Source organism: Scomber scombrus, chromosome 24, assembly GCF_963691925.1.
Source record: "Scomber scombrus chromosome 24, fScoSco1.1, whole genome shotgun sequence".
NCBI lineage: Eukaryota > Metazoa > Chordata > Actinopteri > Scombriformes > Scombridae > Scomber > Scomber scombrus.
Window position 1 is genome coordinate 7,094,419 of NC_084993.1, and position 26,275 is coordinate 7,120,693.

At 37.2% G+C, this 26,275-nt stretch overlaps 2 protein-coding genes across 2 annotated transcripts; one reads left to right on the top strand and one right to left on the bottom strand.

Moving 5' to 3' along the window:
- Nucleotides 1-2,027: 2,027 nt before the first annotated feature.
- On the bottom strand, nt 2,028-9,999 carry LOC134006648 (splicing factor U2AF 35 kDa subunit-like). The gene is made up of 8 exons (XM_062445594.1): nt 9,956-9,999; nt 8,425-8,512; nt 7,660-7,726; nt 4,987-5,036; nt 4,142-4,240; nt 3,800-3,933; nt 2,485-2,577; nt 2,028-2,384 (listed from the first exon to the last, which is right to left on the bottom strand). Exons 1-8 carry the CDS (start codon nt 9,997-9,999, stop codon nt 2,276-2,278), a joined length of 684 nt encoding a protein of 227 aa, XP_062301578.1. The 3' UTR covers nt 2,028-2,275.
- A 1,877-nt stretch (nt 10,000-11,876) lies between these two features.
- Nucleotides 11,877-15,812, top strand: LOC134006549 (B- and T-lymphocyte attenuator-like). The gene is made up of 6 exons (XM_062445465.1): nt 11,877-12,039; nt 14,292-14,615; nt 14,704-14,745; nt 14,884-15,012; nt 15,124-15,158; nt 15,254-15,812. Exons 1-6 carry the CDS (start codon nt 11,964-11,966, stop codon nt 15,554-15,556), a joined length of 909 nt encoding a protein of 302 aa, XP_062301449.1. The 5' UTR covers nt 11,877-11,963; the 3' UTR covers nt 15,557-15,812.
- Nucleotides 15,813-26,275: the final 10,463 nt, after the last annotated feature.

Sequence of the window (26,275 nt, forward strand, 5' to 3'; positions counted from 1 at the left end):
TCTTTCTTTTTTTTAAGTGCCAGATTATTGCCGTGCCAGCAACAAACACAAACTATCAGCTGGTCAACAGCACAAGATGAGCAGTCTATAGATACGCACTCAGCCATTACAAATTATAGGACAAATGTGAACAGCAGGAATGCTTGCCATACAAACACAATGTAAAAGTGCAAACATGTAAGCCCACACCTGAAAGCACACCACATGTTGGGAAGCCAAATGGTGCAATTTATGATGACCTTTCAGCTTAGATAGCCAAATGTGACTCTTAGAGTAACGAGACACTGGAGGTAAGACAGTCAACTGATTGATAGATTGTGTGACAATTTCATGATCTTTTAAGTCATTTTCAAGGAAACTGAGCAAATTATTGCGTCTTCTTAGCCATGACTAGACTGATTGTCATATAAAAAACGGAAGTTGAATTAGTCAGCTTCCCTTTTTGGGAAATCGTGATTGACTTGTTCACCATCTTCATTTTAGACTGCACTATTAATCGCAAATTAAAACCATCATCACTGAATGACCGATGACTTGTCTCTCGTAGCCATAACGTGCTACAAGGAAGGCTATTGTGTGATAGTATTAGCGGATTAAATACAACTCGGCTCAGCCCTGACTGAATTAATGAGAAATATCTTTAAAAATGTGAAATATCAGGGTGAGAATATAACGATATAGTTACATAATTAATGTATAAAATGCGGCAAATATGCGGAAACGTGCACCGAGCCAAACACACATCTCTACTGCGCAGTTACATTGTTACATCAGCAGCTCCGGAGCTACATACAATTAAGGCAGAACATACCACCTAAAACACGTGTTTTCATTCATAAAGGTTACATTCGTCCTCACTATGGCGCACTTACTCGTTCGTTTTCACTCACCTGAAGGCTTAAATGTGGCCCAAAAAGATGTGTTTGCTACCACAAAGGACTCCGACGTACCGGCGTGGCAGGGGACAACACGGTGGAGTGAGCAAGCGGAGATGAAACGAGCACTTTTCGTGACGGAACACGTGGGCCACGCTGGGAGGACGTGGGTAAAGTTTTTAGAACGCTCGCTGATTGGCTACGGCGAGGGCGTCTGTTTGGTGGAATCAGCCAATCAGAGCAGAGATTTCTCAATATGGGTTTAGGGGAAACGTCGTGTTAGTTGTCTACACCATCTGTTTACCTTTTATTGACCAAACACACTGCAAGGACTTTCATGCATGTGACATCTTGAGAACTTCTCATGCACAGTCTGTTATTACCAAAATATTAATAAACCAGGCAGAGTTTCTTTATATTTAAAGGGGACACACACTTTAAAATAGGTTTTGAGGCCATATATGTTAGGTAATTTACATTTAAAACTTGAATCCATAGTTTGAAAGTGTTTTTTTGGTGTCTAATATGATTTAAAGCAGCAAATATCAATTAATGTAACGCCTTCCCAAGTGACTAGTAGGCATAATGTTACTTCTTTTTTTTTTTTGACATATTAATCTTAAGCAAACTAATTAGTCACCAAACTCCTGCCCAACTAAGAAAACAGAACGGAGTAAACAGGAAATGCATGAAGAGTTGGCTGATTAACTTTTGGTTAATGTTGCATCATTCACACAGTGCAAAAAATAATCATGTAAAAATAAAAAAACAGAACAATGTGTTAACCACTCATGATTGTGATTATTTTTAGAAATATAGGATGGGAGGGTGATAAATATAGTCTAACTGGACAAAGAAAAGATTTAAATTGGGGGTTATGACTGTTTAAAAAAATAACTGGTAACTATTTTCAGGAATGACTGACAACACAATAAAATACCAGATGGGTCAATATGAATATCAAAAATATAAAGATTTTAGGTTTGAGATCAATTCAGTTTTAAAGCACTCAAACAAAGCTTTAGATGACTCTCAATCATCTAGTCCCTCAACATTTTAACACACATTTCTCTTCAACTTATTAAGAACTTTATGTACATTCTAAGTTAAATATTTCACCAAGTAAGAACATTTATTTTTCCACACCTGTTTAATATTTCTTTTATACAAAGTAACTTGTTGAAGGAATTCTGGCTGAGAAATAAACTGATGTTCAGATAATCAAATTGTGTTACAAATCTGTTTTTATTGAGAAAGCGACACAAGCTCGTCTTAAAAAAAGGAATAAAAGAAAAAACACTTCCAACAATTCACCGAAAAAAAAAAAGAAAATAACTGTCTTCACTGCTAGGATTAAGAAGGAGGGATTTGGTAGGAGATCAGGTCAGTATTGGCTTCCTTCAGAATCGTCCAGAGCGTTCTCGGTCCCTCGACCTCCGCCTCTCGCGATCCCTTCGTCGATCCCTGGAGCGGGAGCGTCGTTCCCGGGAGCGCGATTGAGAGCGGTGCCTGGTGGGAGAGAGGGGAAGAGATTCATTTCAATGTCAAAAACTATGAAATAAATATAATATCCATGCTGAAATATACATCTTGAACTGGGCTTCTATACCTTTTCCTGCGGCGGCCATACAACTCCCTACGGAGTTCCCGTGATATGGGTTTCAGGTGCATGAAGTTGCAGAAGCCACCTCGGGTGCACTCTCTGTAGGAAAGCAGCACATGAAGGGTTAAAACTTACTTTGCATGTATTTGGTTGTCCAGTGCCAAGAGGAAAAGTTGGCACTCACACATGCTGAGGAGCTTGCCAGCTTACCAAGCTGAACGTCTCATGTTTATCTCTCTCCACACTCACGTAGTCCTATCACTGGGAGAGCAAACAACGCCTTGCTCACTGGAAAATCACTGAGAGACTCATAAAAGGAGGGGATTGCAAGTTTCCTCCCACTGTACAAGGACAAAGTTTATCTTTGCATTTAAAAGAAAATGTGACAATTCACGTTGTGTCCATGCAAAACGTTACGTCCGTGAAACGTTATCTAGTGAAAAACATGGCAGGGGACCCAGCAGTTTGTTATAATGGAGCAAGCCCTGACCCCAGTTTACTGTTGCTAATGAAGACAGTCATTTAGAAAAAAGCAACAGACAACTCTTGACACCGATCCACTGAATTCATATTTCAGTTGTGCATATTTTAATTGATAAAGCCAAACTTCAATACTATGGCCACCACCAGATGTCCTTTACTGCATTAACCTGATGCTTTTAAAACTGTACATAAAATGGCTTCTCAAATAAATTCAAATCTTTAAGGTTTCACTTTCAGCAGGAAACTCAAAATGTAATCATAGATGTGGGTCGATGGTGCAGCAGTAACCGTTTGCAGCTGTGTTTTGATTCCATGTAAGGACTCAGCGTGTATGAAACATAGTTTACAGACATAGTAGTTGTGGTTTACAGCTGCTCATCATTTAAATGTAATTACTGACAAATGTCAATCTAAATGGTTTGAAAATATCTTATTAAAACTATTTTAGGTGGTTCCTGGTGCCATTCCAGCTGAGGACTTTTGTTTGCATGTCATACCCATCTCTCTTCCCTTGATCCTGTCTGTCACTTCACTGGCAACTGTGCAATGAAGGCAAATGATGCCAAAAAATTATTTTAAGGTAACTGATACCATTGAAAAAATACCAAATATTTGCTGGTTACAGCTTAAGAGAAGTAAAAAGAAGAGGCAAAAGGTAACTAACATTAAGAAAACAGCTTGATAACCAAAAAAGCACCACATTACTGCACATTATCCAATCATCTTCATATTAAAAAAAAGGATGTTACATTTATACAAGTTTGAGGGGAGATTTCACTACTGTCTTTTATTAATAAACAGTTTTCAGTGCACCTACAACCTACAAAATGTCACTCACCCCATTTCATACTGGCGGCAGCAAGCTTCCCTGAAGTCAGTGACGGGTGAGAGCTCTGCGTGAATGGGTTGGGCGTTGAACCAGCGGTTATTCAGGTCCATGACTGCTTTCTCTGCATCCTCCTCACGACGAAACTGAACACAGAAGAAACGTCAACTTAGGGAATGTATGATAAAAGCAAACAATATGACTTCTTGATGAAAAGTGGTCCATTTAAACTCTTTATTTCACATAGATTTGTGAAGCACGGCTCTTTTGATATCAAATAATAATCGTTTCAACTCAAGATCCGACTCTTTCATCTCATTTGTGTTCACTTTTTCTCTTAAATTCATCACAAACCTTCACGTAGACGTTCCCAACGAGGTGGTCGCCCAAGTTATCGCACACGTTCATCTCTTCCACCTCTCCGTACTTCTCCTCCATCTCTGTAAACACCTCCTGCAACCAAGAAAAGAAAATTAACCCGCGTCTTATCTTTTATCTCATGTTTAAATGTATATGTGTTAACCAGGAAATTGGTTAGCCGAGCTCACCACATCAGTTAAACAACTTCCCGGGGAAACCCTACAGATGTTTTTTTTAAAACATAAAGGAAACTTCTAATAATCATGAAACCAGCTCAGATTACTCAGATATAAAGAAGTGAGAAATAAAAGTTAAGTTAACTCAACTTCTCTTATTAAAACATTCTTTTTTTAACCTGAAAGTGGGATTTTATAAGTTGGGTTTAGACATGAGTTGGTTATTGAAAGCCTGCCTGGTTATTGCATCAGTGCATTCATTTCATTTCAGAAGCAGCTGAGAAATATTAACAATCCTCTGTCATCATCTCTCAGCATGAACATGTAAGGGATTCAGCCTGTTTTCCTCTGATTACTATCTACAATGAGTTTAATCACATTTTCAAGATTCAAAATTCAGGAAAGACCAAATAAAAAGTTAATTTTCCTTTTTTCTATGTGTGAAAGCAGCCGTTGCATTTCACTGCTGTGTAAATATTTACTCCTGTACCCATAAAAAAAAAAAAACTCTCGCCCATCAGCAAAAACCAACCATTTTGACGATGTCGTGTTGGTCCTTTCAGCTGCAACGTGTTACAAAAAGGCACGTAATGTAAGCGTGACATCACTCTGTGCATTATGCAAAAAAATTAGGACGTCTAACAAGCACAAAAGGTCAATTACCTCAAAGAACTCGTCATAGTGCTCCTGCATTTCCACATCGCTGACGGCACCTACAAAATGTCAACAAGAGACAGTCAAGCCGCAGCTATACATGAACAGCGCTTCACAAAGACACATTTAAATACATTTAAACATCTTTTATCATTGAAAACTAACTGTAGCAACATAGCATGATACTACCCTCTATATAATTACACCCAAAGCTTTTAAACTTTACCTGTAAACATAAATCAAAAGGGGGTAAGATTCTCTATGTTATGAGATGCTACAAAAGCAGTCCTCTCTCCCATTTTTTTCCAGTTTAAACTGACAATTATTCAATGTCCTGTTTTCACAGAAGCAAAGTAAAAACTAGAGCTGACCCCTCTTAGCATCCTCTCTCAGCTGGCAGGGTTTCACCTCTTTTCAAAACTGTCTGATAACATGTGCATTACGTGCAGAGAGGTCATGATGTAAAAAATAATCAATATCTGGGTTGATCATTTAACTAGCTGTGACAACTGATGCCTATTATATAAAAGAGGATCTCCTAAACTGGGGGCAGCACTAGCAGAAACCTGCTTCAATGAATCAGAAGCAAAAAATTGTGTACTCAATGTGAAACTGTTAAGTGTACAAGCCAAAAGACACAGAGTTTCTGTTTCAGTTCAGCAAAACCAAAAAGTTGTGCACATTATTGCACTACATTGTTTCAGGTAGTTTGGGTTAGGCCAGCGAAACATGCAAAACAGCATGTGGCCGGGCCAGTTATTTTATCTCCGGGGAGTGTTGTGGTGCGTTAAAGATGTCCCCAGAGGACATGTTGCTACACTAAGCCAAATTTTAAAATGTGGCGAGGTGTGTAACAGTACATTAAAGTGGAGTCGGTGCCGGAGGGTCCTGCAAATGAAGGGAAAACTTACAGTGTAAACCATCAGCAGACTGGGCAGAGTTTTGAAGGTTATGAAGGTAAATGTTCAAGAGGGAAATGGTCTGAAATACAAAACGTAAACTTCTGTGAACCAAAATATAGAGCTGGGGAGGAAAAAAAATGTGATTAGAAATTTTTTCTGTCAGTAATCTGCGAGCTTTCGTTACTACATCTCGTGAGTTACAGCTAATTATGTGATGGATAAAGCTGCACTCAAGCTCACTCCCTGCACCCCTTATTGTAGATTATTTTAAAAGCTTTCATGTCTTAAGATATTTGCTCCTTTTCCCTCTGCTTTTAGTTGTTTCTTTAACTCTTTTAAAGCTTTGAACCCATCAGCTATTTTCTGACAACGATATAGCCAACAGCCAATGTTTCAAGGCTTCCGAAGTAGCCAGCAAATATCCGGGAGCAAAGACTTCCTCTTCTATGTGACGGTCATTGTTTACAGTCCGATTAGCAGCTTGAAATGCGGGAATGGATTTGGATTTGAGAGACGACGTTAACCGGATTCATGAGTAGCCAGTTTGAATTCAGTTTAAAACCAAACAAACATTGATACTTTTTGTAGGTAGGTTTCAGCCGAAGCGTTCTACCTTTCGCTCCCCTCATTGACTGTTTACCCACAACCAAAGCATGTTCCTGTCCAAATCAACAGGAGGGAAACGTAAACCAGAACACTTGCAATCCTAAAGTCTTGCCTAAAGCTTCTGCATTCATATACACACACATCTGTTTATAGAGATTAACATAACAGATCATTGTGCTACAGTTATGGGCTTTACATATATGCTTTAATTCCCATTTTACATTAGAGGCTCTGTCTGGTACATATTGGTTTAGTTGGTAAAGTTTAGGTTGTTATTTACAGGAAGTAGTTGTAATCTGTTGATTGAACATTTAGTTTTGGAAGTGGAAAAACAAGAAATTCAAACACGTGATGGTGAACTTTTAGAACCTGGCATTACTGCTATTATGTAAGCTTGCACAACAAGACTCTAATCTATTCATTCAGAGGGGATGGATGATTGTTACTGGGTTAAGAGTCGAGAGTTGTTTGTGAACTGAATTAAGAGCTTTATGGAACATTATTTGTTATCTTGCGTGGCGCCTGAAACATCACAGATAAGATTCAGGGGATGGAAAATAATATTAGAGAATTAAGCTCATAAGTGCCTGTTATTTTCCATCACTGCATCTATCACTTTTTTTTATTTCAGATCACTCCTCTTATCAGACTACAGATGCTGATAAAGAACTTTTGACCACTTTAAAAGTCACAAAAAATGTTCAAAATTTATATCAACAGCAGTGTGAAGGCAATCCTTTTTAAATTCACTGAATGTAAACGTGAGACTTCAGGAGAACTAACAAACTGATCCTAAAATAACTCTTCCATTACTCACCTACCTGTATCACAGGTCCTGCCTCAGCTTTTCTACAATGGACTCAACATATTTACTGTGCAGCTCTAGGTATCTGACTATAATCAGCACGGCCTCTAAGTGTGTTTTGTTTTGGCTCTGCACTCCAGATATTAAGTTTCATTGGTTGACGACCAGACAGAGTGCAAAAAAACCCTAAAATGGGCACAATGTAGAGGCCCCGTGAAGCATCACTAGGGATTATCAAGTGTCTGCTAATGCCTATAGACTGTTAATGAGTCATTAACGGAGCTGAAGCTGTACCTCACATCTGCTGTTATATCTGAACGTCACTTTTAAGAGACAGAATGAGAGTTTGCTGACACATGTTTAACTTACAGCGTGAAGCGTCTGCCGTCTGTGCACTGTTCTGGGGATTTCGGTAGATGTTTTGAATCAAGATGGTCTGCAAGGAACAAATAATACACAGTCAGACATCGGAAAATACATGTGCAATTGTTTTAGTTGGTTTTCATCTTTAAAGAGCTATCCTGCCACATGATCTTTGAAGATGGGTCAAACTAAAAAAGCAATGATCGGGGTCATATTTGCTCAACTGTAATCCCTCTTTGGGTTAGAACAAACTCCATCCCATCCGGACTTCCCCCTAAAGCCAACAACTCGTACACATAAGCTCTTTCTTTTTCAGAATAAGCCCCCGAAACAGATCCCACTGCTTTAAAGTATGGCTTTAATGAAAAACAACAAAATGCTAAATCAGGGAATTGCAAAATATGAGATCTAAAATACAACTGCTGCTGAATGAATAGGAAATGACAAAACTAAACGAAAAAAAAACGACTGACAGAGCATTTTGCTTTCACAATGCTGACACTTTGACCCAACTAAATAACTAACGTTAACAATCTGAATGGGTTTAGGATAACACTGGGTATATAGACTACTCATACTTAACAAAATGTGATATATAAAAGTAAAAGTTCCCAGTGCATATCACATTAGATACACACAGGTCAGGGTGTGAGGTTTGATGAGCCAGAGATGACTCAATATTTCATTAACAGTAATAAAATAACATTTGTCAATCTCACAGAGGAGAGTCTGTATTTTAAGAGAGAGGCCCGGGGCCGTCCTCCTCCTCACCTGGCTGAAGGTTGGTTTGTTGTGCAATCTCGAGCAGCGGTCTCCATGTCTGCAAGCGCCGATTTTAAAATAGAAAGAACAATTGACCCTGAAAGAGAAGGAATAGTTTCGTCACATTCACATTTATCCACAACGTTTCACTTGAATTGTTACAACACACAGGACCACACGTTCAGAACTCAATCTGAAAGAATTTTGGCAGCAGATTAAATGCTTAAGTCATTTTTTTGTCTTTATTCGTAGTGAATTTAGTCTATTACATTTCAAAGTGCTGGAGACAGAAAACAATATTTTAAGATGCTGCTTTGGACTCTGTGAAAGGTTGATGGACATATTTCCACTATTTTATGATCAAATAATCGAGAAAATAATTGGCAGATTAATCAAGAATGAAAAAAATAAACTTCAGCCATACACGATTAGTTCAATAGGTAATACAACTGAGCAGTTTCGTAACATCAGAGCTGCTATTTTAATAATAAATCATTATTTTTTATCACGTGTCTCTGAATCCAGCTTTGCAACTGTGAATATTTTATGTTTTTTTTAAGTCTTATGTGACAGTAAGCAGAATATCTTTGGGTTGTGGACAAAATAAAACATTTGAGGATATTTGACAACAGTCTTCACTATTTTCTGAAATTTTGGAGAACAGCAACTAATTGATTAATTTGAAAAATAAATAATCAATAATGAAAACTTGATTTTTCTTTATTTTGGTCTGCAATCAATGACAGAAATAATTAGGTCAAATGCTTAAATATTCACACACACACACACATATATATAAAAAGGAGGCAAGTACTCAAGTAAAAAATATCGAATATATTGATATCAACACAATAACAACAAATATTTTAAATAAACAGTAGCATGCATCCATATCATTAACCACATTAATTAATTTGGACATAAATCTAGGATCAAATTTTAAGCACTAAATAAATGATGCATACATTGTTTCTCCACATGTAAATGCAGAATAAAAGCCTATTATAACATATTATTGTGTAGTTTTGGACTACTTGGAGAACACCCCCGTTTCAGATTGAATCTTATATGAATGCATTTACAGTCATGCTCCAAATAACCATCATTTTAGTGATATTAAGGTAGAAGAAGTACATGTGATTGAAAAAAGGGGGCATGTGCAAGATGCTTTTTGCTGCTCTCCACCGGTGAACAGAAACAAAAACAACCCGTCCACTCTGCCAACAAGCTTGTTTATTAACCAAACTGGTTAACAAGCTACAAATATATGCTCCCAGTGTTTAAGTTTAATGCCAACAAGCTCCAAAACAACACATTTTTGCAGCTGCAGGTTAGCTGAGGTGCCTTCCTGAGTTTCATTCAATGCGTTAGCCGAGTGTTAGCTTCCTCTGGCTAATGCAAGCTTGACTGGGGCGTTCACTGGAGCCTCGGCAACAAACTGATCCTCACTGGCGATAAAGTCCACATGTCTGCACCCTCACTTTGCACAAACCATGCTGTTTAAGTGTATATTTAAATACAAATACTAAATTAAACTTACTTGTCTTTCTCTGTGCCGAAAATGGATGCCAGGTACTCCGCCATTTTCGGCTCGTCGCGGACGTTATGGCGCACGTCATTACGTAAAGCGAGGGAGATCGCGTAGTCGTCACTTTTCCGGCGGCCTGTGTTGAGCCTGAAGGCCGCACATGTGCGCTGTTGTTCAACTCTGTGGAGACTTGGGTCCTTTTTCCTCAGAAACCCTGCATGTCCTCAGATGCCTCAAGATGTCGCCATAATTAATATGTTTACCACAGACTGTATATAAAGTCTCTCTACATACATCTCTTTTATCCATTTCTTGTATATAAAGATATACATCAAATATATACATATAGGGGGCCTATACATATACATCAAATATATAGGCCACATCAAATAATGCTACTGTTTGAGGTACATTTTCTGCTAATTTATGCTTTAAAAAGTACAATATTTCAGTTCAAGTTCCCATGTAAACTTACTGCACTACATGTACCGTTATACTAGTTAAGATTGTAAATACACTACATTTTAAGGTACTTTTAATTAACTTAATTTTCTCGTAATTTGTACTCCTCTAGGGAAACCACACAACACTTATCTGACATAACAAATAAAATTACTAGTATTACTACTGGGGTTTTACATACAAAACGTGTAATTATAAAATATTGCTATGCATTAAACTACCCAGAATAAGTTATTAGCTCCATCTGGCCCAAACACATTACTGCATCAGTAATATTAGTCCAGTAGTTCAATATACTATATATATACTAAAATACACTGAAAGCAGTCACTGTATTTTTTATAGTACTTTCATTTGTGGTACTGTAGTAACTGAAGGATCTGAATACTTACTTACAGTATATTGTACTTTTCACTAGGCTACTCTATATGCCTATTTTTTTTTTCTACTATGGATAATACGATCTAAAACATACAAAAATCCCTTAATATGGTGCAGAGTAAAAATACCTATAATAGCTTGTACTTTTTTTTAACCATTTAAGAAAAGACCACTTTTAGGTTACCGACTGAAATTGGCCTAACATTTAGTAATGTAAATGTACATTTGCCTCAGTACTATTTATTGCAGCATTTTTTCCAGATGTTTGTATTTCACTTTACTGCTCTTCCGAGCTTTAAAGGAACAAATTACACGAGAAACATTAAAAACAGTTCAAAGACAAGCAGCAGAGCATTAGATACATTGTATTTGCAAGTATACTGAAGGTTAAGCCCCCAGACCTCTGGATCCTACATTTCCCATGATACAACTCAAGTATTTTGTGTGGCCTTTGAACTCCATGCCACCAGGTCCTAACATAACCTCCCTGATTAAAAAAAAGTGTAGTTCACAGGCTAATAGTGTCTGTTGATAGCAACCACACACGCACATCAACAGTGCCGGCATTAAGCCTAAAGAGGCCACAGCATCCCCATCTCCTCATCTGCGCACTTTATGTCTTCCACTTTAACCACAATGCCGTGCACAGGGCCGCATAAATTTGCAGGAGACGCAGACGGCAGATTTGAAAGGAAAGGTGAGGGGAGAGGAAGTCGACATGAAGAACATCAACCACTGAAACTGCCAAGAAGTGATGTAGGTACACAGAATGAAACGAAGAATCAAATGAAAAGGGAGTGCAAGAGAAAAAGACTGTAGTGCAGCATGAGGTCTTATAGTTGTGTCGTAGCAGAGTCAGCCCCTGAGACTGTGGGAACCCCCTGATCTGAGATGTTTCACTGCAACGTTGCAAGATCTGCAGAAGCAAGACCACCCACCGATCTGAAATCACCTTCATTACATTCACCGCCCCTACTTTAAGGAGGAAAGGCGCAGAGGTAGGAAGGGAGCGAGCTGTGAGTAGAAAGAGGAAGCAAGTATGTAGTTAAATAACACCAACCTCAAAATCAGCATTTCTGTTTCGTTCAGCCAAAAAAATGCTGTGCTCAGAGGAACATTTCCCACTTGAATTGACTGCGACTGGGAGAAGACAGGAGTTTATCTGAGTTTCTCCATCATGAGGCCTAATCACAGCTGGACCTTCCTGCATATGTCCGTCCTGGCGGGGCTGCTTCTCACCTTGAACGCTGAGAGTAAGTTCTTCTTGCATATTATGCTACCTCAGTGTTTGTGTAGTATTACCTTTCCTTCCTCTGCAGGTGTAAAAAGTGTTTACTAAGGTCTTGAGAATAAAAGGTCAGCTTGTTGTGCTTTGTGAGGAGAACTTCGTAACCACTATCCAAATTTTCTGGTTGGATCAGTGGCCAGATTTCAGTCAGAGTCATGAATTTTAAAGTGCTGACTTTATGTCCACTGGATTTACATTAAATACACACATGCAAAGTACACTGGAAGTTTTTATAGTGTTTAAAAGGCCAGAGATTGAAGAAATCTTCTCGCAAACACGATCAACGTCCTAGTTTGGCGTAAAAAGTCGTATCGGAAATCAGTTATCGGAGTACGTCGAACATGTTTACGATGAGTGTGATTGTTTCTTGAAAATAACATATAATGAGCTACTGTACATCTTAACTTATCTTTAAAAGGTATGTCAGTTTTATATTGAATGACTATTGAGCTGCAATAAAAAATATATATATCACAATGTCGTTGTCAGATGCTAAAAATGCTATTTTCTTCCAAAACATGAAGGTGTTTTTGGAGTGTGGTTGCGAGCTTGACGGAAACAATAAAAGAAATCATAGAAACAAAGAGGCAACAATAAATTAAAAAGTAGACTGTACTCATCAGCTTCATCAATACTCAACCCACTTCATGTTCCTTGTGTTTTTTGCAGTGTTGATTAAGACTTGGAAGGTCATAATTTCCATAAAAACACAGCTGGAATTTCTCATTCTAAAACAAACAAGAAATAAAAAAACAGGATGAGGAAACTGCCTAATTCTTATAAATGGTGTGAATGACTATTTACAGTCACGACCGCAGTGTCAATGACATATTTATCAAGTGAAGTTGGTCCTGTGGTTTTCTTGCACCGTAAACGTTTCTTTGTGGTCTTAGGGGGGGCGAACGAGCATTGAGTATTATTTAATGACTCACAGTGAGCCAAGGAGCCAAGAACATCATTTGTACTATTCTAAAAGTACTTGACTCAAAGCAAAATCACTACTATTACAAAGTGTGAACATCCACAAAACACCTTCTTAAATACAAGAGGAAGGTAGTGATTTGAGCAGAACAGCTACTAAATTGGACCATGAATAAATTAGATTTTTAAAGCTCTTGTAATATCTGGTGTGTAGTGTTGGAATTTACAGATTTACGCTTAGTGATCAAGTTTATATGGTTCATAAGAGGTGTTGCACTGAAGTGATGTCTAAAATTTTCCCATGAGACAGTTTACGTTAAGCCAGTTTAAACTCTCAGTTCCTCTAACTGTTGGATCTCATGCAAATTGTATTTCCACTCACCACAATTGAAATGTCACAGATTCATTTTTCTTTCACTTCGTATGATTAGTGTGTTTTATCTTTTCTTCATAACTGCATTTACCCTTGAACCACTTTCAACTTGCTGTTTAATATTCTTATTATTGTGACGGTATTTTCCCCTAAACGACTGGTTCACAATTCTTCAAGTCAGGTGCTCAAATGAACATTGAAACATGTTCTGCTCTATGTGTAATCATCGGTTCTGTTCATACCGACCATTAGATGATCCCTTCCAAATGTATTTACAATGTAAGTGACAAAATCAACAGTTGGCGTTTTAAAAGTTGCATTTAAAAGTTTATCTGAAGCTTATATGAGGCTTCAGCCGACTGAGTTAGTCAAATAAAATGGATATCTTCCACATTTGCTCTTTTTTGTTAGTGAAACATTCCCTTTGTGTCTCCATGGACAGTGTTTTCCTGTCCAGCTGCAGTGGAAAGATCACAAGAAAAACAGGGAATTTGGCACTAAAAAGAGTAACTTTGAAAGATTTTGAAGTGATTTGACTCATTTGGCCGGCTGAAGCCTCAAATTATCTTCAGATGAACTTGTTTTAAACTTTTCTTCATGGGGAAGGAGTGTGGATTTTGTTTCAAGGGGTCTTCTATAAGACTTCTAATGTGTATTTCAGATATTTGACTACCTTTAACAACTCCCCTCGGACACATCCTATCAAAAGAAAAACTATTTTTTGTTGAATGATATATTGTGGTACATTGCTGGTTTAAGGAAACCACTTTTTACAGGTTTTAAATCCTGTATCATGGTCTTTATCGTTTGCTGTATCTGATTCGATTGTTTTATGACAGTATTTAAATATACAGTATCAAGCATGGATGAATAGCTTTCTCATTCGCACTCTGCATGTGTTTGTTTTCATTGATCTCTTTCAGGTGGAGATTCTGACTGTGTCCCATTAATTAAAGTGCGCCGCAACACAGTTTATAACACCTCACTTGGAGTAAACCTTTGGATTGAGTGCCCAGTTACTTTCTGTAACAGTTCACAACCACCAATCTCCTGGAATAAATTTGGAAAAAATGCTGTTCCTGTAAATTTCAACAGGAGCACTCACATTAAAACAGAGAGGAAATTTTCAACCCCTGTAGAAGGGATATCGTTTTTGATCTTCCAAAACATACAAAAAAGTGACTCAGGTCAGTATCGGTGTAAAACTGGAGGCAGTGTGAGCCACCTCATCAATGTGTACGTCTATGGTAAGTGTGACTTTTTCAATGATTAAATACATCTGAACTCAATTGTACTTACCTGGCATTATTAACTAACCTCTGTTGTGTTTTATAGACAATGCCAAGCGCCCAAATGATACACAGAAGAATGTAACAGGTGAGAAAACTTGATATAGTTTCTGTGATTGCACATGCTTTCGATAGCTTTACTCTAATCTGACTCCTAAAACATATTTGTAGTGTACATACAAAAAAAACCTGCCTTCTTGCTGAATGAGACTTCCTCGTTTTCTAGCAGTCACGTCAGAATTGGATCATAAACCGCTGGGAGATCAATGGATGTATGTGTACTCTGCTGCTGGGATAGTGGGATTTGTCGTCATAGTGACAATTATATCTGTCATATCAATGCGAGGATGTAAAGGTGAGCAGTTCAGATATTTGATTCATTAAGGTACAATTCTCTTTTCCAAAATGTTCAAATCAATCAAGTAAATATTAACCAATCTATTTCACCAAAATGTCCACCATGCAGGGACACCGAAGAAGGAGACCCATACTGAAAATCAGGTAAGACTGATTTCAAACTTGCCTCCATCCTTACATCATCTCATTTTTATTCCTTCAAACATTCAAATGCAAAATGCTTTTTTGGATGTTTACAGTACATTGTAATCCCCATGGATGAGCAACCAGCCTCACATGAAAGGAGAGGAGGCCCGTCTGTCCCATCATCAAGGCGATCTACGCGGAAAAAGACACGGTCCTCAGAACCTGATGAGTTACCAAGAGAGCATGTTTATGGCATGATAAAAGACGACCAAGAGACACAGAGGAATATGGTGGAGGATGAGGCGAGTTCTGTTGTGTACGCTGCCCTCAACCATCAGCTGCCACGAGCAGCTCCAGTTCGGCCACCGAGGCTGGTGGACGAGAGTTCAGAGTACGCAGCTATCCGTGTTTCTTAAAGACCCGCTGGCCATCATTTCAAAGCGGACATGTCACATTATTTGGAGTAACAGACTTGTTAATGTTGGCCAGTGTGACAGTTTGGTTCATTCAACGAGGATAAACAAGAGGATCTCATCAGGAGCCCAGGAGGGCAATTAAAGGGGATGACCCCAACACCAGGAAGGGGTGCAAGAGGCTCGTAATGTGCGGATTCTGAAAACTCTCTAATCAATCAATCTACATGAGACTCCAAAGATTTACTCCATAACATAAGTGCATAAGTTACCATCTCCACAATTTGGTCAGTACTTTGACGGCCTGGAAGCCTGCCTGATTCGACCTCTGCTCAGGTTGAAGTTGGGTGGAGCTGTGCTGGACATTGTGTCATCTTTTCATCTTGACCAATAGGCCTTTCCTGCAGGAAACACACAGTATGTAAAACACAGGTGTAAATAATTGAACGATGGCTGGATTCCAGATAGTTTCTTCCCAGTATTGAGCATGATAGCTGTGATGTTTTTATAATTTAATAGAACTATTGATTTTATTACAATGTCAAATCAAATCAAAATGTCTGCTGTAAGAATTATAAAGATGTAAAATGTCCTTTCCTGCAATGAAGCTAACATAATGTGAGAGAAATATCAATTAAGAACAGCCTCTACATGCCTAATGAACGTCTAATCAGGCCAAATAAGTGAAAACACCTGTGGAGGTGCATCATGGTTGTGAGTAATTCTTGCTGAAAACATGGGATTAGCAAGAAATGCCTAAATTATTGAGAAGTATAAATATGTTTTATTGAATTTTTAACTTTTATTTTATGAATTGTCTTCAGTTATTTTTTATGCTAAAGATTTAGCCTAAGGTAAATGAGACTTAAAGTTTGTTAGCATGTAGCGAGCAACAGCTACAAAACCGAGGACAACTTGGTACTTACATAAATATTAAGACTGCCTTGTTTGAATCACAAAATTGTAGTACGTTGTATTATTTTGTTTGTATTTCTGGGAAATGTTGCTGCTTTTAATTCCACTTCTGCCAAATGGTGCAAGAGTTTCATAAAAGTTGTGAGCTGGCAAATTACAGGAGCTTCAGTCAACTCCTGCTTTAATATGGACTTTTCTTGGGAGTATTTAAAGGATAAGTTTAATAATATTCTAAATGTCTTACTGTTGACAAATCCCATAATGCACCGGGTGACCGCTACTGAAAATAGTCCCCAATGAATTCAATATTTTCTCTTGTTTGAGTAAGATTTGATAAAAAGATATAAAGGCCCAAAGCAGCAGCATCTCTTACCAAACTCAGTGTACTTCACACAATTTTTGCAGGCTGTCTACACCTAATACAGATGTGATTGTGTTTTTGGTTTGAATGTTTTTTTTATCCTGCACTCACTGTGTGGTTACAACTGTGATTTTGTGCTGGTTGTGCACATCCATGACTTGAATTCACTCTTTTTGAGTAGTGTCATACCTGATAACAGTAATGGTTTCATTTGATGCAACCTATACCTTTATCAGCTATTCACTCACTTTCTGACTATATGAATGACTGAGCTTCTCTGATTTTCTTCTATAATTTAATGTTTCACAACCTGTTGAGAAATAGAGAATGTAATAATAATATGATCATTTTGTGCAATTAAATAACAGCATTTTTATGTATCCATTACTATTTGATTACCGAAAATTAAAAGTATATGTTTATATGATGTCATTACTGCTGACTTGCTTTCCCCCCCCTGTAAATCAATCTAATACCACATGCTATATATAATCATGTTGACTTGAAAATCCCCTGTGAGCTGTGATGTGTTAAACTGAATTGGTGTTACACGTAGACCAAAGACCACCATAATGAAAAACAGGAAGTAAAGTCAATTGCCTGTCATTGACTGTAATGTATAGAAGAGACCTCCAGTGATAGTTGATTTACAGAAGTGGATAGCTGATTCCTCGCTTGTTTTTCCACCATGAGACCCAACCACTGCTTTACCATCCTTCATATATCCATCTTAGTGTTGCTCGTCTTTACTTTGGATGCTGAAAGTAAGTTATTGTTATTCTTTCTAAACCACTCATTCTCATTTTAAGCAGGTCTCTAACTTGTGTTTTGCACGTTAAATCTTCTAAAGACTCAAAAGGCTTTAAATATACTTATATCTTGAACTTTAAACCAGACCAGGTGTAAATATATTCTCCTCCACACAGAAACACTCAATGGTGCAGCATTTTCAACAAAAAATAAATTTGGAAGTGGTTAAACTAAATATAACTCCTATGAGGGAAATACTAAAATAGGTTCATAATGTACAGCCTTACTCTGTGAAAAACCAAGGTGGGTTTTATATAATTTGCTGCAAAACTGACAAATATTGAAGTTTTAAAACAGGTCTATTTTTTGTACCTCAGGATGACCTTTATCAGTATAACTGTGTAATGGGGTTGATGGAAAATTTGAGCAAAACATCCTTTACAACTATTAACAGGAGAGGATGTGACAGTAAAATCTGCTTTTTTTGTCTTTTTGCGTTGTTTCTCTTGGAAAGGGTGCTTGTAAAATGTTCACTACGTATTGTAGCTACTAGAATAGCATTTCAATAATTGGGTTTTGCACAAAATAAGCCTATGTATAGCCAAAGATCCCTCTTATTCCATGAAAATGAGCCTCTCCAGAAAAGGCTGCACTTTTTTTCCAGATCTCATCTCCTTCATTAAGATATTCGTCAACATATTCAAGTTACAAGAATAGTCACAGGCCAGATGCAGAAAAGAGCCTTAACCACATTATCACAGATGACTTTCCACAGCCTGTCAGGCTGGCCTGCACTTTCAGTTTGATTGTTACAGCTGCAGCATGAAAAACTTTTCTGTCATTTAATTATTTTCTTTATCATTCTTACTGTCTCTCTCTTTTTTAAGTGCATTCTGTCATCATCAGCTAGTATCAAAGTTTGAAGTGATGAAATTCAGTCATTTCTAGTCTGTAGTTTGTCTTTTTCTCCTTTTGCAGATGAAGATGATGACTGTGTCCCAGAAATGAAAGTGCACCGCAACACAGTTCATAACGTTTCATTTGGGGAAAACCTTCGGATTAAGTGCCCAGTTACTTTCTGTAAAAATTCCCAACCACCAATCTCCTGGTATAAACTTGAAAAAACTTTTGTTCCTGTAAATTTAAACAGAAGCACTCACATTAAAACAGAGTGGAACATTTCAACCCCTGTAGAAGGGATATCGTTTTTGATCTTCCAAAACATACAAAGAAGTGACTCAGGTCTGTATCAGTGTCAGTCTGAAGGCAGTGTGAGCCACTACATCAGTGTGTACGTCTATGGTAAGTGATCATCTCGGCACAGCTGGACTGGATCTTTCTTAGACTGCACTGACACAGGAAATGTTTCTTACAGCCAATGAATGATTCATTTAAAAGTGTTTATTTCTTTTCTGTTTTTCAGCAATTTTGGAAACTGTTAATATAACTGGTAAGAAAACTCTCTCTCTCCCAGTGGTCTCTCTGTTTTACATGCCTTGTACGACTTAGAACTTAAACAGGCATCATGTGAATCTTTAATTAATGTTTTTTTGATGCTTTGGGGAATATAATATTTTATCTTGCAGGGAGCACAACAACTCAACATGCTTTGTGGCCATTTGTTTACTGTGTTGCTGGAGTTGTGGTGTGTGTCATTATAGTGATGACCATATATGCCGCAACAAAATGTGGCTGTAAAGGTGAGTTTTTCTGGTGTTGACATAAAGAAATTGTATTCTGAAAACACAAAAACAGATACAAATGCCACAAAGCAATAAGATAATTAGGCTGTGGTACACATTCATGATTGTAATCTCACCTGATGTCAATCCAAGGTGTCCGCTGTGCAAGAAAATCCAAGAACGCACAAGATCTGAGTCCCCAGCCTCTCCCAGGAGGAAGTCCTGCTCACCAGCATGCCCTGCCCAACCTTCATATCTGTGAAGATGATCCCAATGATTCAGACTACATCAATGTGCCAAGATAAATCTTATCATATCAGGGTTCTGATTAATATTAAAACATTTACAGATTTTTCTCCTATGACAAATCAAAATGCCTGCTGTGGAAAAGGCCAGTAAGAATGCAACAAAGCTAATAAAATGTGATGGAAATATCAATTAATGCACCGTCTACATGCTTAACAATGTCTAATCAGGTCAAATAAGTGAAAACACCTGTAGAGGTGCAACGTGGATGTGAGTCATCTCTGAGATTCCTATAGAAAATATGAGATTAGCAAGAAATGCCTGAAGCATGAACATAATTATGTTTTTTATGCTAACAATTTTGCAGTTTGCGCTTCACTGATTTTCTTTTATAATTTAATGCTTCACAACTTGTTGGGAAATAGAGTATGTAATAGTAATATTTTCATTTTTGTGCAATTAAATAACATTATGTTTTATGTATCTATATGTTTAAATATGTATATTTTTATGTTTGTTTGCTGAAAATTAAAATGATATGATGTCATCAGTGCTGACGTGCTGGTTTCCCTGTAAATCAATCTAATAGGCTGCCATATATACTATATATGATCAAGGAAATATGTTGACTTGAAAATACCCTGAGCTGTGATGTGTTAAACAGAATTGGTTTAACAAGTAGACCAAAGACCGCCATAATGAAAAACAGGAAGTAAAGTCCACCACTTGTCATTGACTGTGATATATAGAAGAGACCTCCAGCGATAGTTGCTTTACAGAAGTGAATAGCTGGTTGCTCGACTGTTTCCACCATGAGACCCAACCACTGCTTTACAATCTTTCGTATGTCCATCTTAGTGGCACTCGCCTGCACTTTGGATGCTGAGAGTAAGTTATTGTTATTCTTTGTTATTCCTTCTTAGTTGCTCATTCGTATTTTGAGCAGGTCTTTCCTTATCTACCAAGTATTGTATTCACTAATATTAACCAAATAAATGATATTTTGCATGTTAAAAGGCTCAAAAACATTTAAGTATACTTATTACTTATTATTATGTCTCCAATTTTAAACCAAACAAGGCGTAAAGATACTCTCCTATATCCACCGAAATACTCAACGATGCAGCATTCTCAACAAATAAATAACCTTTAAAGTGAATGTATTTGGAGTTGATTTAACTCCTATGAGGGAAATGGTAAAATATGTACATGATGTACAGCCTTGCTGCCACAGTCTACTTAAAATTAAAGAAAAACCAAGGTGTGTTTTAAATAATTTGCTGCAAAACCTACAAAAATGTTATTTATAAGACGGGTCTTTGATTCTATAACGCCATTTTTTTGTACATCAGGAAGATGTTTTTATCAATGTAAATGTGTAATATTTAAGTGGTTGATGGTAAATTTTTAGCAAACCTCCTTTACAACTATCAACGGCAGCAGACGTGATGGTAAAATCACTTTTTATTTCTCCACCGGTGGGCTTTTTCTTGTAAATGGTGCTTACTTGTAACAATTCTGCAACATTTCATAGCTACCAGAAATACATTGCAATGTTTGGATTTTGCACAAAATAAGCCATATAGTTGAAGACAGCTCTTTTTCCATTAAATTGAGACTGTCCACAAACGGCTGCACTTTTTTTTCAAATCTCTCCTCCTTCGTTAATATTGCTTAATCCTGATATCAGCCGTTTACTCCAACACACACTCTTAAAATTCAGTAATGTGAACTTTAATATATTGTAACATTAGTTAGAAGAATAGTTGCAGGCTTGATACAGAAAAGTACCTAAACCCCAGTTACCACAGGCGACTTCCTATAGCCTGTCTGGCTGACCTGCACTTTCAGTTTGATTGCTAGAGCTGCATCTTAAAAAACTGAAAAACCTTTCTGTACCATTCTCACTACCTGATTTTTTTGCTGTATCTGATTAAATTGTTTTATGACAGTATTTAAATATACAGTATCAAGCATGGATGAATAGCTTTCTCATTCCCACTCTGCATGTGTTTGTTTTCATTTTTTTCCTACAGGTGAAGATTATGACTGTGTCCCAGATATTAAAGTGCACCGCCACACAGTTTATAACACCTCACTTGGAGAAAACCTTCGGATTAAGTGCCCAGTTACTCTCTGCGACAGTTCACAACCACCAATCTCCTGGAAGAAATTTGAAAAAAATGCTGTTCTTGTAAATTTCAGCAGGAGTATTCACATTAAAACAGAGTGGAAAATTTCAAACAATGTAGAAGGGATATCATTTTTGATCTTCCAAAACATACAAAAAAGTGACTCAGGTCAGTATCGGTGTCAAACTGGAGGCAGTGTGAGCCACGCCATCAATGTGTACGTCTATGGTAAGTGTGACTTTTTCAATGATTAAATACAACTGGACTGGATTGTACTTAACTGGTTTTATTAACTAACCTCTGTTGTATGTTGAATGCAACAGGTAAGAAAACTTTATATAGTTTCTGCAATTATACAAGCTATCAATGGCTTTACTCTAATCTGACTCCTAAAACAAATTTGTAGTGTACATACAAAAAAAAGGCAGTTTGAACCATGTCATCAGCGTGTCTGTCTATGGGAAGTGATCCTCTCTGCACAGCTAGACTGTTCTTCCTTAGACTGCACTGACAGGAAATATTTCATACAGCCAATGAATGATTCATGGTTTGTTATTTCTTTTATGTTTTTTAGATAACGCTGAGGTAACCACAGTAGCATGGACGACTTTGGAAACTGTTAATATAACTGGTAAGAAAATTCACTGTCTCCCAGTGGTATCTGTGTTTGTTATGCCTTGTACGACTTAGAATCTTAAAAACAGGCATCACATGAATCTTTAATTCATGTTTTTACTTTTAATTAAATTTACAGACATTAAAGCTTCATTGATGCTTTGGGAAATATAATATTTTATGTTGCAGAGAGAACAAGTCAAGAGGTTTTGTGGCCATTTGTGTACCGTGTTGCTGGACTGGTGGTGTTTGTCATCATTGTGATGACGATATTTGTTGCAACAAAATGTGGCTGTAAAGGTGAGGTTTTCTGATGTTGACATACAGTAATTGTATTCTGAAAACACAAAAATAGATAAAAATGCCACAAAGCAATAAGATAATTAGGCTGTGGTACATATTCATGATTGTGATCTCACCTGATGTCAATCCAAGGTGTCCGCTGTGCAAGAAAATCCAAGAACACACAAGATCTGAGCCCCCAGCCTCTCCCAGGAGGAAGTCCTGCTATCCAGCACGCCCTGCCCAACCTTCATATCTGTGAAGATGATCCCAATGATTCAGACTACATCAATGTGCCAAGTTAAATCTTATGATATCAGGGTTCTAATTAATATTAAAACATTTACAGATTTTTCTCCAATGACAAGTCAAAATGCCTGCCGTAGAAAGGCCAGTAAGAATGCAACAAAGCTAAGACTGTGAGGAAAATATCAATGAATGCACAGTCTACATGCTTAACGATGTCTAATCAGGTCAATTAATTGAAAACACCTGTAGAGGTGCAACGTGGATGTGAGTCATCTCTGAGATTCTTATAGAAAACATGAGATTAGCAAGAAATTCCTAAATGAATGCCTACAGAGGATGACGAGCATGGACATGTTTTATTGAATTTCTAACATTTCCTTTATGAATTGTTTTCAAGTATTTTTTATGCTTACAATTTTGCACAAGATAAATATGGTATAAAGTTTGAGCTTCACTGATTTCTTACATCATTTTATGTTTCGCAACCTGTTGGGAAATACAGAATATTTTGTACAATCAAATAACAGCATTTTGTATGTATCTTTATGTTTGTATATGTATATTTTGATGTTTGATTACCTAAAAAATTAAATTATATGTTTATATGATGTCATTACTGCTGACTTGCTTTTTCCCTGTAAATCAATCTAATATACTATATATATTCACGTTGACTTGAAAATCCCCTGTGAGCTGTGATGTGTTAAATTGAATTGGGGATACATCTAGACCACCATGATCAAAAACAGGAAGTAAAGTCAACCGCCTGTCATTGACTGTGATATATAGAGGAGACCTCCAGCGATAGTTGCTTTACAGAAGTGGATAGCTGATTCTTTGACTGTTTCCACCATGAGACCCAACCACTGCTTTACCATCTTTCGTATGTCCATCTTAGTGGTACTCGTCTGCACTTTGGATGCTGAGAGTAAGTTACTGTTATTCTTTCTAAGCCGCTCATTCTCATTTTGAGCAGGTTTTTGTTTTTTCAGCTAAGTAATGTATTCACTAATATGAACTGGATGACTTATGTTTTACATGTTAAATCTAATAGAGACTCAAAAGGCTTTAAATATACTTAGTGTATCTTGAACTTTAAACCAGACCAGGTGTAAAGATATTCTCCTTTACGCACAGAAACACTCAACAGTGCAGCATTCTCAACAAGTAAATAACCTTTAAAGTGAATGTGGTTAGACTAAATTTAACTCTTATGAGGGTAATAGTAAAATATGTTCATAATATACACCCTTACGCTTACCTCAGGATGATCTTTATCAATGTAAATGTGTAATGTGTAAGTGGTTGATGGTAAATTTTAGCAATACCTCTTTTACAACTATTAATGGGAGCAGATGTGGCAGTAAAATCAGCTTTTTCTTTCTTCACCTGCGTTCTTTCTCTTTGAAAGGGTGCTTACTTGTGAGAACTTGGCTACATATTGTAGGTACCAGAACAACATGGATTTTGTGCAAAATAAACCCATACATAGACATAAAATTTAGCTTCTCTAGAAAAGGCAGCACATTTTTCTAAATTTCATCTCCTTCGTTAAGATTGGTAGATCCTGATATCAGCTGTTTGCTCCAATACAAACATTTAAAATTCAGTTATGTGAACTGTAACATATTTAATGGAAGAATTAGTCACAGGCAAGATGTAGAAAAGCATCTCAACCACAGTTACCACAGATGTCTTCCTCTAGCCTGCCCAGCTGACCTGAATTATCTGAATTATCAGTTGGGAGGTCACAGGTGCAGTGTGAAAAACTTATACAGTTTTTCTGTGATCTAATTCTTTACTGTATCATTCTTAATGCCTAATTTAAAAAAAATAAATTGTGTATTCTGTCATCATCAGCTAGTATCAATTATTCAAGTGATGACAAATTGGTCAGTCATTTCTACTCTCTATGGTCCAAATCCACAAAGAATGTACTGTGCACACTAAAAGGACTGTGAATTGCACAGTATTTGCACTCGTAATTTGCCCCGTTTTAAGGTTCTACTCACAAAATGTTTGCAGTAATGATACAGCCATAAAGTTTTGAGACTGAGTAAGCTCCAAATTTCTGCACACAGACTGGGACATAATGAAATGAAATGCAGAGAGCACAAAAGCCTCAAATTGCATGTCTTTTGTCAACAGAGTTGCATGTGCACACGCAAAGAGCTGTCCACAATCACAAACCAACTTTCATGTATTTTGCTGCTTTTACTAATGTAGTATTTCACACCTATAACGTGATCTACTGAAATGTCTGTCAAAGTAGGCTACACCTACTGTATAAATGTGACTCAGGCAGGTCTGAAAGGTGTTCATTATTTCTTTTATTTCCCAAGAATCAGATTTGAATGTTTTTCAGGTAATGCTGCATCTATCAGCATACATACAATGCCAACTGCAGACACTGATGGGAAAACTGGTAAGAAAATTCACTCTCTCTCCATTGTATTTGTGTGCCTCGTAGAACTTACAGCCTAAAAAAAAGGCGTCATATGAATCTTTAATTAATGTTTTTACATCTAATTAAATGTATACACATCAATGCTTCCTTAATGCTGTGGGAAATGTAATATTTTATGTTGCAGGGAGCACAACAACTCAAGATGCTTTGTGGCCATTTTTGTACCGTGTTGCTGGACTGGTGCTGTTTGTCATCATTGTGATGATGATATTTGTTGCATCAGAACGTGGGTGTAAAGGTGAGGTTTTCTGATTTTGACATACAGTAATTGTATTCTAAAATGTCTCAAATAACAAACAATAACAGCACAAAAATACCACAAAGCAATAAGATAAATAGGCTCTGGTATATACTGATGATTGTAATCTCACTTGATGTCAATCCAAGGTGTCCACTGTCCAAGAAAATCCAAGAACCCACCCGATCCGAGCACCCAGCTTCTCCCAGAAGAAGATCCATATTACCAGAATATCTTCCCCATTCAAATCTATGAAAATGTCAATCCTCACATCTACACCAATCTGTGAGTTAAATCATACAATATCAGGGTTCTGATTAATATCGAAACATTTTGCAGTGTTCATTACAAGACTGTTATCTGTAACTTTATCTATTTATATGATTTGTGGGTCAAAGTACTTTATAAAAATGCTGTTTGATGTAATATGCTTTGTTTTTTATGAACTGGTTTTTATAATTGCAAAATATAATAAATGTCTTGTTTACTGTCATGAATAATCGTGAATCTCACTTTTACCTCCAGTTTGTGCTTTTGAGTTCCTGTAAATTAAGCTGTGGCAAAACACAGAAATGAAATTTCTTTCTAGAGAAACCGCTATTGTTTAGATCTGCTTTGTGTGCGTGTGTGTACGTGTGCAGAACGTAACACATTCGCAGGTAAATAGTTTTGCTTCCTCTACAGGTAACAGTCTATGTGCACACATCCGGTTCAGATACCTTGGTCTGTCTATGTTGTTGTGTGTGTTTGTGTTCTTTGTACTCTCTCTGATGATGTTGATTGAA

Excerpts from the sequence above, each read along its gene's own strand:
- LOC134006648 (XM_062445594.1), bottom strand. The coding sequence starts at position 9,999 with ATGGCGGAGTACCTGGCATCCATTTTCGGCACAGAGAAAGACAA. Across the intron at positions 4,241-4,986 it reads ACTATGACGAGTTCTTTGAG|GAGGTGTTTACAGAGATGGA; the intron begins GTAATTGACCTT and ends TCTTGGTTGCAG. Across the intron at positions 2,578-3,799 it reads TGCCGCCAGTATGAAATGGG|AGAGTGCACCCGAGGTGGCT; the intron begins GTGAGTGACATT and ends GCTTTCCTACAG.
- LOC134006549 (XM_062445465.1), top strand. The coding sequence starts at position 11,964 with ATGAGGCCTAATCACAGCTGGACCTTCCTGCATATGTCCGTCCTGGCG. Across the intron at positions 15,013-15,123 it reads ATCAATGCGAGGATGTAAAG|GGACACCGAAGAAGGAGACC; the intron begins GTGAGCAGTTCA and ends TCCACCATGCAG. Across the intron at positions 15,159-15,253 it reads AGACCCATACTGAAAATCAG|TACATTGTAATCCCCATGGA; the intron begins GTAAGACTGATT and ends GGATGTTTACAG.